Source organism: Eschrichtius robustus, chromosome 11, assembly GCF_028021215.1.
Source record: "Eschrichtius robustus isolate mEscRob2 chromosome 11, mEscRob2.pri, whole genome shotgun sequence".
In the NCBI taxonomy this organism is placed as follows: domain Eukaryota; kingdom Metazoa; phylum Chordata; class Mammalia; order Artiodactyla; family Eschrichtiidae; genus Eschrichtius; species Eschrichtius robustus.
Genome location: NC_090834.1, coordinates 58,706,307 through 58,724,343, shown reverse-complemented (window position 1 = coordinate 58,724,343; position 18,037 = coordinate 58,706,307). Strand labels below are relative to the sequence as shown.

General features: G+C 37.1%; 1 protein-coding gene across 2 annotated transcripts in view; it reads left to right on the top strand.

The window, feature by feature from the left end:
* The window catches only part of ACER3 (alkaline ceramidase 3), a 180,538-nt gene that overhangs the window by 86,482 nt on the left and 76,019 nt on the right, over positions 1–18,037 (top strand). Inside the window, exon 3 of one of the 2 annotated variants that reach the window (XM_068556194.1) lies at positions 6,325–6,377. The exons of the other annotated variant lie outside the window; for it this stretch is intronic. Within the exon in view, the coding sequence (XP_068412295.1) occupies positions 6,325–6,377 (53 nt within the window). The remainder of the gene's footprint in view (positions 1–6,324; positions 6,378–18,037) is intronic. 2 annotated transcript variants of the gene reach the window in all.

Sequence of the window (18,037 nt, the reverse complement as noted above, 5' to 3'; positions counted from 1 at the left end):
GTCAAATGCCTCTCTGGGCATTTGAATTTACAGCCCCTGATTTACACGTTAAGGATAGAAGGAGCCAACAAAGGAACCTATGAGGAAGCAACACCAAGATAGGAAAACCAGGAGAATACGGTGTTACAGAAAACTAGAGAGGATGTGTTTCACTTATTAAATGCTATTAAGAGACTGAGGAGGATGAAGAGAGAGAAGGGCTGTTTCCGTGGTGTGAATAGAATTGAGGAGGGGATGCGGAAGAGAGGTGAGGAAGTGGAGGCAGTTCTTTTGAAAACTCAGGAAAGTGAAGAGGTGCAGGTAAATGGGACAGGAGATATTAGAGACTGTGTGAACAGTCCATTAGAGAGGTGGAGATGGCTGGTACAGGAGAGAAAGGTGATAAATAACGTGAAGATCTTAGAGACCAGGTGATATCCTAGAGCACAAGAGCCTGATTGGCCTTTGCACGGAAGAGGCACGCTGCCACAGGGAAGGAGGGAAGGAGCACACTGGTCCTGAGGTGGTGGCAACATGGAACACTAACTGATAACCATGAGAACAGAACCAGAGTGTTATTTTAGCTAAATATTTAGACTCACACTGTGTGTATGTTCTGTGTTTATACATTCTCCCTCACCGTCTCTGCCTGTGAATCTCTCTAGCTCCAGTGTCTCCTTTCCAGGCAAGCCTTTCTGTTCTTGTTGTCCACATTCCACCCAAATAACACTTTTTCCTCTTTGGAACTCATTTATTTCTTCTATTACATTTTCTCAGTTCATTCCTCACTTCCCTCTACTACACATACACATACTCTTACTTTAAAGTGAAATGCTGGCTCATCGAGAAGGAAGAAAAGAAAATATCAGCCAGTCACCAAATACTTAATAAGTGTTCTCTATATGCCTGGTTCTGTGCTAGGTTCTGGAGATTCTTTAGTGAACTGTAGAGACTTGGACCATGCCTTATGAATCTTAGAATTTAACAGTGATCTTTGGCTTTTGAGTTCAACAGAATCATTGGCAGGCCTTTAAAATACAGGTACCAGGGCACCCACTGAATCAGGAGTTTCTGGGACGAGGGCCTAGCATTTACAGAGATCTCGAGGCAAAATAGTGTTTTTCAAAAACTGTAGCTACAGGCCTAGCCAAACATTATTTCTTAGATGCCTTGTATGGTTGACTTATGTGGGGAGGAAGCAGAGGAAGATTTAACTTAGGAGGTGACATTTAAAATGGATCTGGGATGCACACTGAAGTATTAAGGGGTAAAGGGACATGACGTATCCAACTTACTCAAATGGTTCAGAAAAATAATAGTTTATATATCTATCAAAATATTAAAATTGGTGAATCTGAATAGAACATATACAGGAGTTCATTATACTATTCTTTCAACATTTCTGAAGTTTGAAATTGTTTGAAAAGAAAAAAGCTGGAAGGAATGAAGATCAAAAATAAATTGGATCTAGAGGTTACATAAGATTCCAATAAGCAGAGACATAGGTAGAGGCAGGATTGGATAATGAAGGGGATAAGTATTCCAGGCTGAAAGGACAGGGTAGGCTCTGAACAAAAGCAGAACAGACTAGAATATGATAGTGTGAGATAAGAGACAGGTAAGCAGTCAGGTGTAACTGAATTACAAGTTCAGTAAAAAGAAATGAGTGGAGCCAGATTATGAAGCTCCATGTGTGCCCTGCAAGGAGTTTAGTTTTCATCATTAAAACTAGCAGTCACCAAGTAGGATGCTCATTCCCCAGGTGGTGAGAAAAATGATCTGTTGGGGTGCAGGAAGAAAACTTTGTAACTTCTGTTTGTATATATTTATATCATTTTTTAAAATTTCTATTTTTATGTATTAAAAAATATATGTAGTATCTTAACACAGCAGTATGTATACAATTTATAAATAAATATACATATATGGAGTTCCTAAAAAACTTTTTTGCTATCAAAGTTAGGAGACTACTCCTGTAGACATTTTCCTGCCTTGTAGCCAGAGTGATATTTTTTAAATGTAAAATCAGTCCTGTTAATCTCTCTATATGTGTGTGTGTGTATTTATGTGTTTGTGTATGTGTATGTAGTTTTTCAACAACTTACTTTGTGTTTAGGATAAAGTCCAAATCGTAACATGACTTTAAAGGCTCTTCTCAGTCTACTGCCTACAAATCATGCCAATCTTCTCACTGGATGCAAGTGTTCATGGTCTAAGCCAAGCTCCTTTACTTCTTTGAATGCACTACCTTGCCTCTGTGTTAGATGATCCTTCTATGTAGGATGATCTCATTAAAAAAAATTCTTTTCACCTGGTTAACTCAGTTTATTTTTCAAGTCCTAGCTTATGCGTTACTTCCCCTGATAGCCCTCTTCTGACTCCCTAGACAAGGTAGTAACCCCTTTGCATAGCTTTGAAATGGCCCCTCTCATATTTTCAGTGGCTTGCTAAAAGTTCTTAAGATAGGAAACATATCTCTCTTGTTCACTCCTTTATCCCAGTGGAAATGCTTGGGACATTGTCAAGAGCCCAGTAAATATTTGTTGAAAAGAGAATGAGGTTGTGGAGCAACAGGAACTCTCATTCATTGCTGGGGGAATGAAGAATGGCACAGCCACTTTGAAACAGTTTGGCGGTTTCTTTTAAAACATACTCTCACCATACAATCCAACAATCACGTTCCCTGACATTTTCCTGATAGAGATGAAAACTGTTGCCTACACAGAAACCTGCACACGGATAGCAGGTTTATTCATAATGCCATAACTTGGAAGCAACTAATATGCCCTTCAGCAGGTGAATGGATAAATAAACTGTGGTACCTCCAGACAATGGAATATTATTCAGCACTAGAAAGAAGTGTGCTATAAAGCCATGGAAAGACATGGAGGAACCATAAATGTATATTATTAAGTGAAAGAAGCCAGTCTGAAAAGGCTACATACTGTATGATTCCAACTGTATGACATTCTGGAAAAGACAAAACTATAAAGATCAGTGGTTACTAGGGGTTAGGGGAGAGGGAGAGTTGAAATGACAGGGCACATAGGATTTTCAGGACAATGAAACTATTCTGTATGATATTATAATGGTGGATACATGTCATTATAAATTTATCTATACTCAAGAGTGAACTGTAATATGAAATGTGGACTTTGAGTGATAATGATGTGTCAATATGAGTTCATCAATTGTAATAAGAAATGTACCACTGTGGTGGGGCATGTTGATAGTGGGGGAGACTATGTGTGTGTGGGAGTGGCAGTTATATGGAAAATCTTTGTACTGTCTGCTCAATTTTGCTATGAATCTAAAACTGCTCTAAAAAATAAAGTCCATTAAACACACACACACACACACACACACAGATTGTGAGACAAATCTGAAATATGGAACATTTAATAAGAAAAAAAAAAAGGGAATGGGGTAATCACTAGGGCAATGCCAATCAAAACCACAATACCACTTCAATCCATTAGGATGGCTATAATCAGAAAGACAACCAACAACTAGTATAGGGAGGATGTGGAGAAATTCATATATTGCTAATGGGAGTATAAAATAGTGCAGCCACTTTGAAAAACACTTTCACGGTTCTTCAGAATGCTAAACATAGAGTTTCCATATGACCCAGAAATTCCATCCTCAATATATACCCAAGAGAAATGAAAACATACGTCTGCACAAAAACTTATACATGAATTCTCACAGCAGCATTGTTAATAATAGCCAAAATGTAGAAAAAGCCTAAATGTCTCTTAGCTCAAACTGCCATAACAAAACACCATAGACTTGAACAATAGACTTTATTTCTCAGAGTTCTGGAGATTAGGAAGTCCAAGATTAAGGTGCTGACTAATTCCATTCCTGGTGAGAGCCCTCTTCTTGGCTTGCAGAGGGCCACCTTCTCCCTGTGTCCTCATGTGGCCTATCCTTGTTGCATGTAGTTGGGGAGAGAGAGTGAAGTCCTGTCTCTTCTTCTTATAAGGACCCTAATCCCATCATGGGGGCCCTACTCTCTTGACCTCATCTAAACCTATTTATTTCTCAAAGGCACCATGCCCAACTGCTGTCACTTTGGGGGTTAGGGCTTCAACATGTGAATCTGGAGGGGACACAAATGTGCAGTCCTTAGCAATGTCCATCAAATGGTGAATAGATAAATAAAATGTAGCATGTTCATACAATGAAATGTTATTCATCCATAAAAGGAAGGTATTATTGATACATGCTGTAATATGAATGAACCTTGAAAATATGCTAAATGAAAGAAACCAGACAGAAAAGACTGCATATTGTATGATTCCACTTATATGAAAAGTCCAGAGCAGACAAATCTTTAGGGACAGAAAATAGATTAATGCTTGTCTAGGGCTGAGGAGGGAGGAGGTTTGAGGAGAAATAGGGGTGACTGCTAATAGGCCTGGGGTTTCTCTTTGGGGTGATGAAAATGTTCTAATAATGATAACGGTTGCACAACTCTGTGAAAATATTAGAAACAATTGAATTGTGTACTTTAACTCTATGGTATGTGAATTACATCAGTAAAGCTAATAAATTTTAGCAAAAATTGGTAGTTTTCTTTAAAATGGCAAAATATAAAATACTGCATGGAGAAAGGTGATGTTCTTCTATTACATTTCTTTGCATTCTAAATGGAGTGTTGAAAGGAAATAAACTGTAGAGATTTTTTAAAAATCAGACTTTTAATGTGATATAATAAACAGTAACAAGAGGACATTTGGAAAGGTTTGAATAAAAACAGTTCTTGAGTGAGACATGATTTAGTGGCCAGTCTACCTTTCAGGATGAATAGTCATCCACCTCATTTTAATTTTTTTACTTTATAGTATATTATGTGACTTTAAATAACTCACAGGGTTTGTTTTTTTCCCCTCCTTCCATTAATTTATTCTCCTTTGCACCTTCTAATTTCTCCTTTGGAAAAAAGACAGCAACCATCCACTTCCTCATTTCTTTAGTAAGATGAGTGCAGTAACTCTTTACTTCTCTCATCTCATTTTGAGCAGTAAATAATGTGATAATGTCTATTATGATTTTTTTAAAAAGCAAGAGTAACAAAGAGTTTGAAATTTTTCTCAAGTGGCTTCATACAAATGATTTGGTAACATCCACATTTACCATGTTTGTTGGGCTGACTCTTACATCCTTGAGGCTAACTCCTCTGACGTCATTTTTGCTTTCTCTGACTTCTTTCATAAGTCCCCTCTTCTGTGCTCCTATGGTACTCTATGCGTATCTTTTTTTTTTTTTTAATCATATCTCCACATACTGGCATCTTCTATTTATCTGCCTGTCTCCTCCATTAGCTTATAAACTTCATTAAGGCCAATGACTGGATCTTATCTTTGTACCTCAGCATCTGCAGTTGAATTTGGCAAATAGGAAGTATTCAGTAAAGGCTTGTTGAACTAAACTTAATCATAGTAGAAGCTGTGTTATCAGATGTGATAGGGAGTGATATTTAGTCCGTTAATTTTTAAAGAGTCAAAGCTATAATTATATTGAAAAAAATATATACCCACCTTCAAGTTTTATTTTAATTAACATATAGTTGTATAATCTTTGACAATGATTTGATATAGGGCATGGCCTTTGAATATGGGACCCTAATTATAGTTCTACTTAGTCTTTCTTGCATTGAAAAACAAACAAAAAATTTTAAACCCTAAAATGAAAACAGTTTATTTAAAATGGAGACACTTGGAAAGAACTTTGAGAACTTTAGTTTTTTACTGTTTTTCCCAATCTATAGCAGATATCTTATCCACAGCTAATACAACAGCAATTTTTATTAGCAACTCAATTTTATTGAGTCTGTTTTAAACATTTTAAACAGTTTTCGTAGAAACAGTAGCTCTCTTTTTGCAGTCATACTTCTGATAACTAAATACAGTGGCATTAACAAGTTTAGGAACAAACAGAAGTGACTGGCTCTTATTAAGCATCCACCTCAGCTATTTGGATTAGAACTAGCTAATCCAAAGGAAGTACTGAAGAGTAGCTAACCAGCTATGATCATTAAAGCTTACCCTGAGCATCTGTAATACATTTTATGCAAAAAATGGAGAATATTGATTAATCTAATAAATCACTTAGTGGAGGGAATTTACGAGAACTTGTACTTGTTTTTTTCTGTACCAAAATTTCATCAATTATAGATAGAGCTTAAGCAGGGTCTCCTATATCCTGCCACAAGATTTCATAAATTTGTCCTAAAACTCAGTGCTTTGAAATGTCTTACTGTCTTCTCAAGTCACTCTGGCCACCCCCAAAGAATTTCATGCTAATTGTTTTTTTTTTATTTGTTTGTTTTAATTTCAGTGGTAGGAATGGGATCCTGGTGCTTCCACATGACTCTGAAATATGAAATGCAGGTCAGTAATGACAAAATTGACTTAAATGCTTATTTCTCTTAATCCAGAGACACTTCAAATTTGAGGAAAGAGCACATTACTAGAGGATGATATTGAGGCAAGAAGAAAAAAAGATGGAATTTGTAATCCCTGGAGTTTTTTACTTCAGGCCAAAGGATCCAGGTTGAGTAAGTGAAGAGGCAAGCAAATAAGTTGTCCATAGAGAAAACAAGTGAGAGCAGAATGGGTTTTTGACCACCTCTGTGCAGGCAGGTACGATTTTAGAGCAGGATTAGAAAGTAGAGTCTCATGGAGACATCTTAAGAAGATAAAATCAGTTCACCAAAGTAATGTATTCTTATTCTTGGCTGCCTACATTCCCTTATGTCTCTCTTGTGGCATCCACTTGAATGGTCTGGTCCCCAAGAGCAAGGTTTTAGAGCTATGCAAGGATTTTTATTTACTGTCCTTGCTCTAAGGGGGCCATATAGCTAGTCCTCAATCTTTTAACCTCTTTGTTCCCCATCACTAGCCCAGAAACTTCTAGAATAGCACTGTCCAGTAGAAATATAATGTGAACTACGTATATAATTAAAAATCTCCAGTAGCCACATCTTAAAAAGCCACATTAAGAAGAAATAGGTGAAATTAATTTTAATAATATATTTTATTTAACCCAGTATATCCAAAGTGTTACTTCAACATGTAATCAGTATAAAAATTTATTAATGAAATGTTTCACAGCCTGAAACTGGATGTATGTTTCATACTTGCAGTGTATCTCAGTTAAGATTAGGTTTATTTCAAGTGCTCAATAGCCACATAAGGCTAGTGCCTACTGTATTGGATAGTGCTATTCTGGAAGGATCTGTTTATACAGTAGTCTATGAATTATTAATTACAGCTATATTAAAATGTAAGAATTAATTCTTAGAATTGATTTAATATTCAACACATATTTATAATAAGGTGTCATGTTTCCTGTGCATGCCATGCTTGACATGGAGAATACACAAATGAATAAGACACTGGTCTGACTTAATCGAGCATAGAACACATTTCTCACACTCTCTGGCTGGGAAAAAAGACTTATAAACAGTGATATAATATGGAAATTATTTTTAAAGAAGTACAAATACGCTATGGCAACACAGTGGAGCTTAGAAGAATCTATAATCGTTAAAGACATTTAAACAGAATCTGAAAGAATTTAGTTGAAACTTTTTAGGTAGCGAAAGGTGAAATGACATACTGCACTTGCACTATGACATAAACAGAAGCAGGGAGTCATTACAATGGTGGTGTATCTGACAACAGTGATAAAGCTAGAACTTAAAATGTGTTTGAAGAAATGACAGGAATGATATTCAAAAATTTTTAACTGTATGGCAAGAATACCAGCAATCAGAATGGTGATACCAGTGAGCAACAGCTAAATAATATCCCTGAAAATAAGGCTTTGCATTTTATCATACTAAAAAATAACTAGAATTTGTCCAGCTCTAGCAATCATCAAATGCTTCCATATGTTCTATCTTAGGTAGTTATTACTCATGTTTTATAAATTCTAGTACTAGAGCTGAAAGAGGCTAGTTGATTTGACCAAAATCATTCACAGTTTATAAATGATATACACATACCACATACACACACACACGCATGCAGATTTCTTTACGCACACATACACACACACACAGATCCATTCTATTCTCTGACTCTGTCCATGAGAGGACTTAGGAGCTGGGAACCCCAGTACCAAAGAGCATACCTATCATCCAGATCATTCGCCATTAAAAGGAATCTGGCTGGATTCTGAGGGTTGGGGCAGAAAAAAAGGACAGTATGATCCTGAAACATCTTTTTGTGCCAGAAGGAATGGAAATGATAAAAGAATGATGGGAAGATGTCAAAAGGATACTGAAGCCAACTTGAAGGGCTTCTCTCAAATTTGAGACAATTTGAGCATCAAAATAAGCAAGGATAGTAACAGATCATAACAGTTATTAAATCCATTGAAGGCACAACCCACTGAATAAAATGGGAAATCATGAGTCCATACTAAAATAATACATGATATAATAAATGAAAGAGTAAGTGATTATGAATAAATGAATAGATTAAAAGTTTGATGTTGAATTCACATTGTTTCAAAGTACATTATTACAAAATAATTATAAAAGGAAAAAGGGTAACTTTACAGTGGAGGAGACCAGCAGACAACACCTTAATCAAGCAATCAGAATGAGTATCTTCATAATGGGACAAATCAAAATTGTATGCCACCGGAGGATGCAGTGGCAAAAACAGCATCACCTCTCTGACATTCTTGCCAAAGATGCATAATCTGAGTCTAGTCATATGGAACCATCAGGCAAAATCAAATTGAGTGACATTCTACAAAACAACTGGCATGTAGTCTTCAAAAGTATCCATGGTCATAAAATTAAAAGATTGAGGAACTGTTCAAGATTGAAGGAGACTAAAAAGATATGAGAAGTAAATACACTGTGTAATTCTGGGCTGGATCCTGTGTGTGTGTGTGTGTGTGTGTGTGTGTGTGTGTGTGTGTGTGTGTGTGTGTATGCTTATACTTATGATATTATTGGGACACTTAGAAAAACTTGAATGGGGTCTGAGGATTACGTGATAGTAATAAATCAATGTTAATTTCCTGATTTTGTTGGTAGTATTGTGGATAGGTAGGTGAATATCTTTTTTTAAAGGTATAATTCACATATCATAAAATATACCCTTTTAAATTATACGAGTTGTTTTAAGTATACGCACAGAATTATGGAACCATCACCACTCTCTAATTCCAGAATATTTTCATCACTCCAAAGAGAAATCCCATTCCCATTAGCAGTCACTCCCCGTTAATCCCTCTACCTTGACAACCACTAATCTACTCTTTCTCCATGGATTGCCTATTCTGGACATTTCATGGCAATGGATCATACGATATGTGGCCTTTTGGTTCAATTAGGCTGAAATATTCCATTGTTTGGATACAGCACATTTTGTTTATCCATTTATTAATTAGTGGATATTTGGATTGTTTATGAGTTTTTGGCCTTTATATATAATGCTTCTATCAACATTCATATACTAGTTTTTGTGTAGATGTATGTTTTCAGTTCTCTTAGGTATATACTTAGGAGTGGAATTTCTAAGTCAAAGGGTAACTCTATGTTTAACCTTTTGAGGAGCTGCTAGACTGTTTTTCTAAGTGACTACACCGTTTTACATTCCTGCTGGCAATTCTCCATATCCTTGCCAATACTTGTTATTGTCCATCCCTTTGATTATAGCCATCCTAGTGAGTGTGATGTGGTATCTCATTGTGGTTTTTTTTCTGCATTTCCCCAATAATAAGTGATCTTGAGCATCTTTTCATGTGTATGTTGACCATTTGTTTACCTTCTTAGGAGAAATGTCTATTCATATCCTTTTGCCTATTTTAAAATTGGGTTATTTGCCTTTTTGTCATAACATGGTAAGAGTTCTATACATATTCTGAATACTAGACCCTTATCAAATATATGGTTTTCTAATATTTTCTTTCATTCTGTGGGCTGTTTTTTCACTTTCTTGATAGCATTCTTTGAAGCAAAAAAAAGTTTTCAATTTTGCTGAAGTTCATTTTATCTGTTTTTTCTTTGGTTGCTTTTGCTTTTGATGTTGTATCTAAGGAACCATTGCCTAATCCACGGTTATGAAGATTTATACCTATGTTTTCTTCTAACATAGTTAGAAATTAGCTTTATAGTTTTAGCTCTTACATTTAGGTCTTTGGTCCATTTTAATTAATTTTTGTATGTGGTGTGAGGTACAGGTCTAGCTTTATTCTTTTGCATGTGGATATCCAGTTGTCCCAAGTCATTTGTTGAAAAAACTGTTCTTTCCTCATTGAATTGTCTTGGCACCCCTGTCGAAAATCAATCAATTATAAATATATGAGTTTATTTCTTGATGCTCAGTTCAACTCTCAGTTCTATTCCATTGACCTATATGTACCTTGATTACTATAGATTTGTAGTAAGTTTTGAAATTGGGAGCTGTGAATCCTCCAGATTTATTCTTTGTTTTAAAAACTGTTTAATCTATTCTGGGTCCCTTGAATTTCCATATGAATTTTAGGATCAGCTTATCAATTTCTGCAAAAAGTTAGCTGGGATTTTGAAAGGGATTGCATTGAATCCATACTTTGGAGAGTATTTCCATCTTAATATTAAGTCCTCCAATCTATGAACACAGGATGTCTTCCCACTTATTTAAGTCTTTTTAATTCCTTTCAGTGATGTCTTATAGTTTTGACTTCTTTTGTTACATTATTTATAAGTATTCTTTTTGATGCTATTATAAATGAAATTGTTTTCTTAATTTCACTTTCTGATTTCTCATGCCTGTTGTATAGAAGTACCAATGATTTTTGCATATTGCTCTTGTATCCTTGCTGAACTTGTTTTTTACCTCTTACAGTTTTATGTGTATGTGTACATAGATTTGTTAGGGTTTTTTGTGTGTACAAGATCATGTCACATGCAAATAGAGATAGTTTTACCTCTTCCTTGTGCATACAAGATCATGTCATATGCAAATAGAGATAGTTTTACCTCTTCCTTAGCAATTAGATGCCTTATGCTTATTTTTCTTGCCTAACTGCCCTGACTAGAACTTCTAGCACAGTGTTTTTTTTTAATTGAAATATAGTTGATTTACATTATTATTTTAGTTTCAGGTATACAGCATAATGATTCAGTATTTTTGCAGATTATACTCCATTATAAGTTATTACAAGATAATGGCTATAATTCCCTGTGCTATGCAATATATCCTTGTTGCTTATCTATTTTATATATAGTAGTTTGTTAATTCCATACCCTGATTTGTCCCAGCCCTCTTCCTCTCCTCTTCGGTAACCACAAGGTTGTTTTCTATATTTGTGAGTCTGTTTCTGTTTTGCATATACATTCATTTGTATTCTGGACACTGTTGAATAGAAGTGGAGAGAGCAGACATCCTTGTTTTGTTCCTGACCTTAGGAAGAAAGCTTTCAGTTTTTCACCATTAATTATAATGTCAGCTGGAGCTTTGTGTAGATGTCCTTTATTAGGCTGAGGAAGTTCCCTTCTATTCCTAGTTTGTTGAGTGTTTTTATCAAGAAAATGTGTTGGAATTTTTAAATGTTTTTTCTGCATCTCAAGATGACCATGTGGGTTTTCTTCTTTATTATATTAGTAAGGTCTAGTATGTTGATTTATTTTCATACGTTGAACCAAACTTGCATTCCTGTGATAAATCCCATTTGGTCAAGGCATGTAATCTGAGTGAATATCCTTGAAGGAAACATGCACTTAAGTACTTTGGAGTAATGGAACCTCATGTCAGCAGCTTACTCAGATGGTTCAGGGAGAAGAAAATTATTTGTATTGTACTTCAAACTTTTCTGTAGGTTGGAATTGTTTTAATATTTTCTTTTAAACAGAAAAGCAATATACATATCCTTTGACCCAGTAATTGCACTCGTAGGAATACTTCCTAAGAAAGTAATCAGAGACAGAGAAAAGATTTTCACAAGGCTGTTTATCACAGCATTACACGTGATAAAGACTTTTAAATGATCTAAATGTTTTAATAATAGGAAGATTGTTGGGAATTCCCTGGCGGTCCATTGGGATCGGTTAAGACTCAGCACTTTCGGTGCCAAGGCCCAGCTTCAATCCCTGGTCAGGGAACTAAGATCCCACAAGCTGCGCAGCATGGCCAAAAAAAGAAAAAAAAAAAGTAGGGAGATTGTTAAATATACTATGATATATCTAAATTAAAATAATATTTTGAAGACTATTTGCATGGGAAAATGTTATAGAGACATAAAACTTTATGTAATATGATATCAATTTTATAAATAATAGTGAAAAGACTGGAAGGAAGTACATTTTGCCTCACTTCTTTCCCCTTATTACAAAGTTTGCAACCTATGGCCCCAAATTAATTATAACTCTTACCCACCCATGCAGACATCCTTAAAGCCATTGCTCCTTGCTTTTTGAGTAATATTCAGCCCACATCCAGCTCAATTATCTGCCTATTCTGTGCCTGAACTGAGTAGCGAAGTATTGCTCATAGAAATTACATCCCTTTGTTAAATGATCTCACTTTTAAATTATTGAACAGAAATCGCAAATAAGCACTCAGTGCCACAAGGCAGTGCCATTACATTTCCCGGATAATTTCACTTCCCAGAACCATTATTTCACACCTGTTCCTTTCTTTAGATTTCTTTTTGCATCTCTTTTGCCTCATACCCCATCCTCCTTGCTGATATCGTCTTCGATATTTCATGAGAATATAGACAGAATCAGTCAAGAACTCCCTCATCTTTCTATCACCACCTTCTTCCTCCTATTATTATGGAAGAAATGTATCAAATCCTTTGAAAGCCAGTATCCCCTTCCTGGGGCTCTAAATTTATCCCCTCCCTCCTACTCAAAGACTTCACTCCTACAGTTACATACCCCACCGCAGTCTCTTGCTCCACCACAGTCTTTAGGAAGTCACTACATTCAGTCACTGCCATCTGCATCAAACATGCTCAAACAGTTCCTATCTTTTAAAAATTATTCCTCCATTGACCTTGTGTTCAGCCCTAGCTCTTGAGTCATTGTTCAGTTCCTTATCACATCAGAACCATTTGATTATCTCCTCCCTCTCTCCACTCACCTCCCTCTCTTTCCCTCCCATCCCAGTTAGGCATCTCTTCCCTTCACTTCACAGAAACTGCTTGTCAAGGTCAACAGTGACCTTCATCTTGCCAGATCCAATAGACACATTTTTATATTCTTCTTATTTGACCTCTCAGTAGCATTCCACACGTTGTTTGCTTTTTTCTTCATGAAACATTTGTCTTGGCTTCCCAGTTTTCCTTGTTTATGGAAAAGGAAATTCCCCTAGCTTTCTTCCTTACCTCACTGGCTACTCTTTTGTCCTGGGCTACCTTCTCTGTATTCTCTCCTAGGTGATCTTATATAATCTCATGGCTTTGAATGTGATCTATATACTGATGATTCAAAACATCTATCTTCAGTTCTGACCTAACCTTTTAGCTCTAGATTTGTATATCCAATTGTATGTTTGACATATCATAGAAATCTCAACCTTTAATATGGACAATATATAATTCTTTATTTCTTTTCCCATACCTGTTCCTTCCTAGTGTTCCTCTGTGATGCCATCACCCACCCATTTGCTGAAGCCAAAAACCTAGACTCATCCCTGATTTCTTTCTTTCCCTCATCCCTCACATTTAATCTGTTCTGGTTTTACTTTTAAAATATACCTGGATCTGCCTACTCTCCCTGTTTTTACTACTCCTACCTTAGTGTAAGGCATCACCATCGCATTTCTTGACTACTGCAGTAGTCAGCCATTGCCTCTGCAATCAGCCAAGGTGATCTTTGAAACTTTAAATCAGGTCATGTCATTCTCCTGCTTAAAACTCTCTAAGAGGGACTTCCCTGGTGGTGCAGTGGATAAGAATCCACCTGCCAATGCAGGAGACACAGGTTCGAGCCCTCCCTGGTCCAGGAAGATCCCACATGCCGCGGAGCAACTAAGCCGGTGCGCCACAACTACTGACCCTGTGCTCTAGAGCCTGCGAGCCACAACTACTGAGCCTGCGTGCTGAAGCTACTGAAGCCCGCACACCTAGAGCCCATGCTCCACAACAAGAGAAGCCACTGCAAGGAGAAGCCCACACACCACAACAGAGAGTAACCCCTGCTCGCCATAGCTAGAGAAAGCCCTCCCGTAGCAACGAAGACCCAATGCAGCCAAAAATAAATAAAATTAAAAAAGAAAAAAACCACTCTCCAAGGCATCCATTTGCATTAAAGTGAAATCCAGATTCTTTACCATGGCCTACATGATCCAATCCAGCTCTAGTTCTGCAGCTTCAGTTTTTACAATTCCTTTGCATTGTTCACTACACTCTAGCCACACTGGCCTTGTTGTTCTTCAGACAAGACCTCATGGCCTTTGTAATTGCTATTTCCTCTGCCTGCAATACTTTTATCGCAAATTTTTGCATGTCTGGTCCCTTCTCACTCTTCAATACAAATGACATCTATTCAGACATGCTTTCTCTGACCATTTTATGTAAAGCAATCCCTTCCGTGAATTGCTTTTACTTTATGTTTTTCATAGCACTTATTGCTATTCGAAATTATCTTATTTGAACTTTCCCCTACTAGAATGTAAACTTGAGAGCAGGTATCTTACCTCTCTTAAATACTGCTCTATCTTAGCATATAAAATAGTGCTGACATATGCACAATAAAAACATACATGGAAGGGAGGAAGAAAGGGAGGAAGGAAGGGCATTTAATTAATCACACGAGTGAATGACTAAAGAGTTCTATTGAAATATTAAATTGTAGTTACCCCTGGTTTGTGGCGTTACAGGCAATTATATTTCTTTCTTTCTGCATTTCTATATTTAGCAAGTTTTCTACAATAAATATGACGTACTTTTATGATAAAGAAAATACATGTTTATGTTTGTTGTAAAGAAAGGAGACTTTAAAAGACTCCAAAGTTTCTTTGGAGGAATAGTAATACTAATAAGCTAATCAGAATACCCTTCATCCTAAAGCAGACTGCCTCCTATTGTTGGGGACATTTAACTCAGTTTTGAGTTTTATTTATGTGGCAAGATTATTTTATTTTCCAAAGATGTTCACATCCATATATCCCATCCCACCTGCTTTTCTTACAAGGTGACACTGACTCTCCTCAAGAGGTGGAATCTCTTGTTTGTTGCCCTTGAATCTGGGCAGGATTGTGACTATAGTAGACCTGAAGCTATATGACATCCAAGACTGAGTCATAAAAAGCAGTACAGCTTCTGCCTAGTCTTCCTGGGACATTTACCCTCAGAACCCAGCACCATATTGTAAAGAAGCCACTTGGAAGAGCCATGTGTAGGTGTTCTTGCTACACCTCACTGAAATCCCCAGACTTCAGCCAGCATCAACTGCCAAAAATTTGAGTGGGTGAATCTTTAGATGATTCCAGTTCCCAGCCTTTGAGCTATCCCAGCTCACAGTGAGTGAAGTAGAGATGGACCTTCCCTTCCCAACCCTGCTTTAAACACACATTAATGAGTAAAGTAAATACTGCTATTTTAAGCTGCTGAGTTTTGGGGTGGTTTTTTATACAGTGACAAATAACCAGAAAAATTTACAAAGCTTCTAGTCTAATTCTGTGCATGCAGTATTCTCTGACATTCCTTAACACATGTTTTCTAAGACTTAAATTTTAAAATCTCAAGGATCATTCTTGCTGTCCATTAGTCCTAAAATGTTTACCCTGGAAGTTAGTGTGTGTCTCTTCCATACATGAGGAAACAGCTGGATCAATGTGCTGAGACAAGCTGTCAGGCAAGACTGGGCATCTGAGTGAGGCGGGGCGGGGGGGATAGACTCCCCTGCTGTGCACTGATCAGATCATGACAGGAATATTGCATTCAGGTCTAAGGCCTGACCTGGCTATGTATTCAAATAAGAGACCCCAGAATGGTGAAAGAATTAAAAATCTAGTCATGATACCTGACTAGGGGAAGGAACTGGGAATGTTTAGCTTGAAGAAGAGAAGACATGTTCAGTTACCCCCACTCAGCTGTACACACCAGGCTTTCTCTCCATTCTAGTTCGTCCTTTAAACTCTAAGGCAGAGTGGCAGCTCTTCTAGGAAGCCTTCCGTGGCCCCAGGGTGGCATATGTACCCCTCATGTGTTCTTCCATATCATGCTCCATGTATCACTATTACTTGCCCTTATCAGTGTTATTTTATGTATATTTATGTGTCTGATTACTGTATCAGAATGTGAGTTCCCAAGGAGCAGGGACTCTCTCTGCTTGACCTTGGCGTATCCTCTACTTTTCCCATGGGTCTGGCATATAACACAACATAAATGTTTTACAAATCAGTATTTAAGGGTTGACACGTCGAAGAGGACCAGGTTTATTCTTTGTGGTCCTAGTGGGGTTAAAGACTAAGAGACATCTTGCTCAACATAGGGAATAATTTTCTGAGCCTGTAGATAGTAAGGCCTGCCTTAGAAGATCTGGAGTCCTCTGTCCCTGGAGGTACCCAAGCATAGGCTAGACAAACACTTTCATTAGTTCAATAAAATGGTTTTTGGTATCTGGGTAATAGCTATGCATAGGTAAAGATTATATAATCCTTCTTTCAAGGAATCTATGGTCTAGGAATGAAGATAATATGCTAGTGAATACAGTGATTGGAAAGAGAAAGTGATTATTAGGACGGGGAGGTCAGAAAAGGGGTTTCACACAGAAGACTCAGACACATGTTTGAATTGCATTGTCAAAGATGAATAGGAATTTGCCAGGCCAACTAGAACCCGCAGAGTTGTGAGAGTATGTTTGGCTTCTCAGAGCCCTGCAGGTAGTACATTATGGTTGTAGCCTTGGAGTGGGAGGATGTGGTGATGATGGTGACAGTTCTACCAGTAATAATAGCTAACATTTGTTACATTATTGAGCAGGCAGGCAATGAACTAAGTGGCAGGAGATGTGGTTTGGGGAACTAACCACAGGCGCATCAAAGCCTCATGGACTTTATCCCCTGTGAACCATTATTTTAACCTGTATTTTGAGCAGAGGTGGGACACACTTTGATTTGCATGTAAACTTAATACTTGGCAAGATTGTCACCAAGATAGCATAGCATTTGGATGGACAAGATGGCCTTTGATCCTGAGATCTTTGACACTATGCTTTATCATTATTATCATACTGCTTTATCAACTTTATGGATAAATTTTACACATGCCTTATTTCATTCCCCTTTTGGCCTACACGTTGGTGGTTTTATGTGCTTGCCTAACACGGCAGAAATGACACGTGACCCATTTTCCCAGTGATTGAGGAGGAGGGGAGAATCATCAGTATCGAAGGATTTCTTTAAATAGCTTCTCCATTTCTTTAATCTAAACATAACATGATCATGGATATCCCTTGCAGGTTCCCTGTCTTGTCTCCTTTCAGGATAAATTTGACTCAACAATGTTAGGCCATCATTTGTTACGCACAATCACTGAAGCAAAGTAAGAAATGGCAATGTTGCCACTTACCTGCCTCTGGTGGCCAGTGAACCATTTCACCAGCCTGAACTTGGCTTGTTGTAGCTGTAGAGAAATTGGAGGCCTGTTTTTTATTCCTGCCTAAACTGAGCACAAGCAGATATTGACAGTTCTGTCTTCAGAATGATTTGGAGCTTGAATGGTATTTTCATCAGATTTATTGTTCCTGGGTGGCTGCTGCATGGGTTCCAGTTCTTATTCTATCACTTTACTGACTATTTGAGCATAGACATGCCACTTAATCTTGCTGAGCCTTAGTTTTCTCATCTGTCTAATGGGTCTGATATGCCTGTAGGAGTATTATGAGGATCAGTTGATTGGCATATGTGAAAGGACATCCTTATTTAATAGGATCTATTAAATAAGTGTTTAATAAATGTTAGTTTCCTTCCTTTTTCTTCAGTCAGAATGTTTGAAACCACCATTATTGATTCATTGTTAGTGATTCATTCCTGTAAGTAGTGTTAAATTATGTGTGCCCCTGTGGAGGGTAACATTTTAAGCTATTACTAAC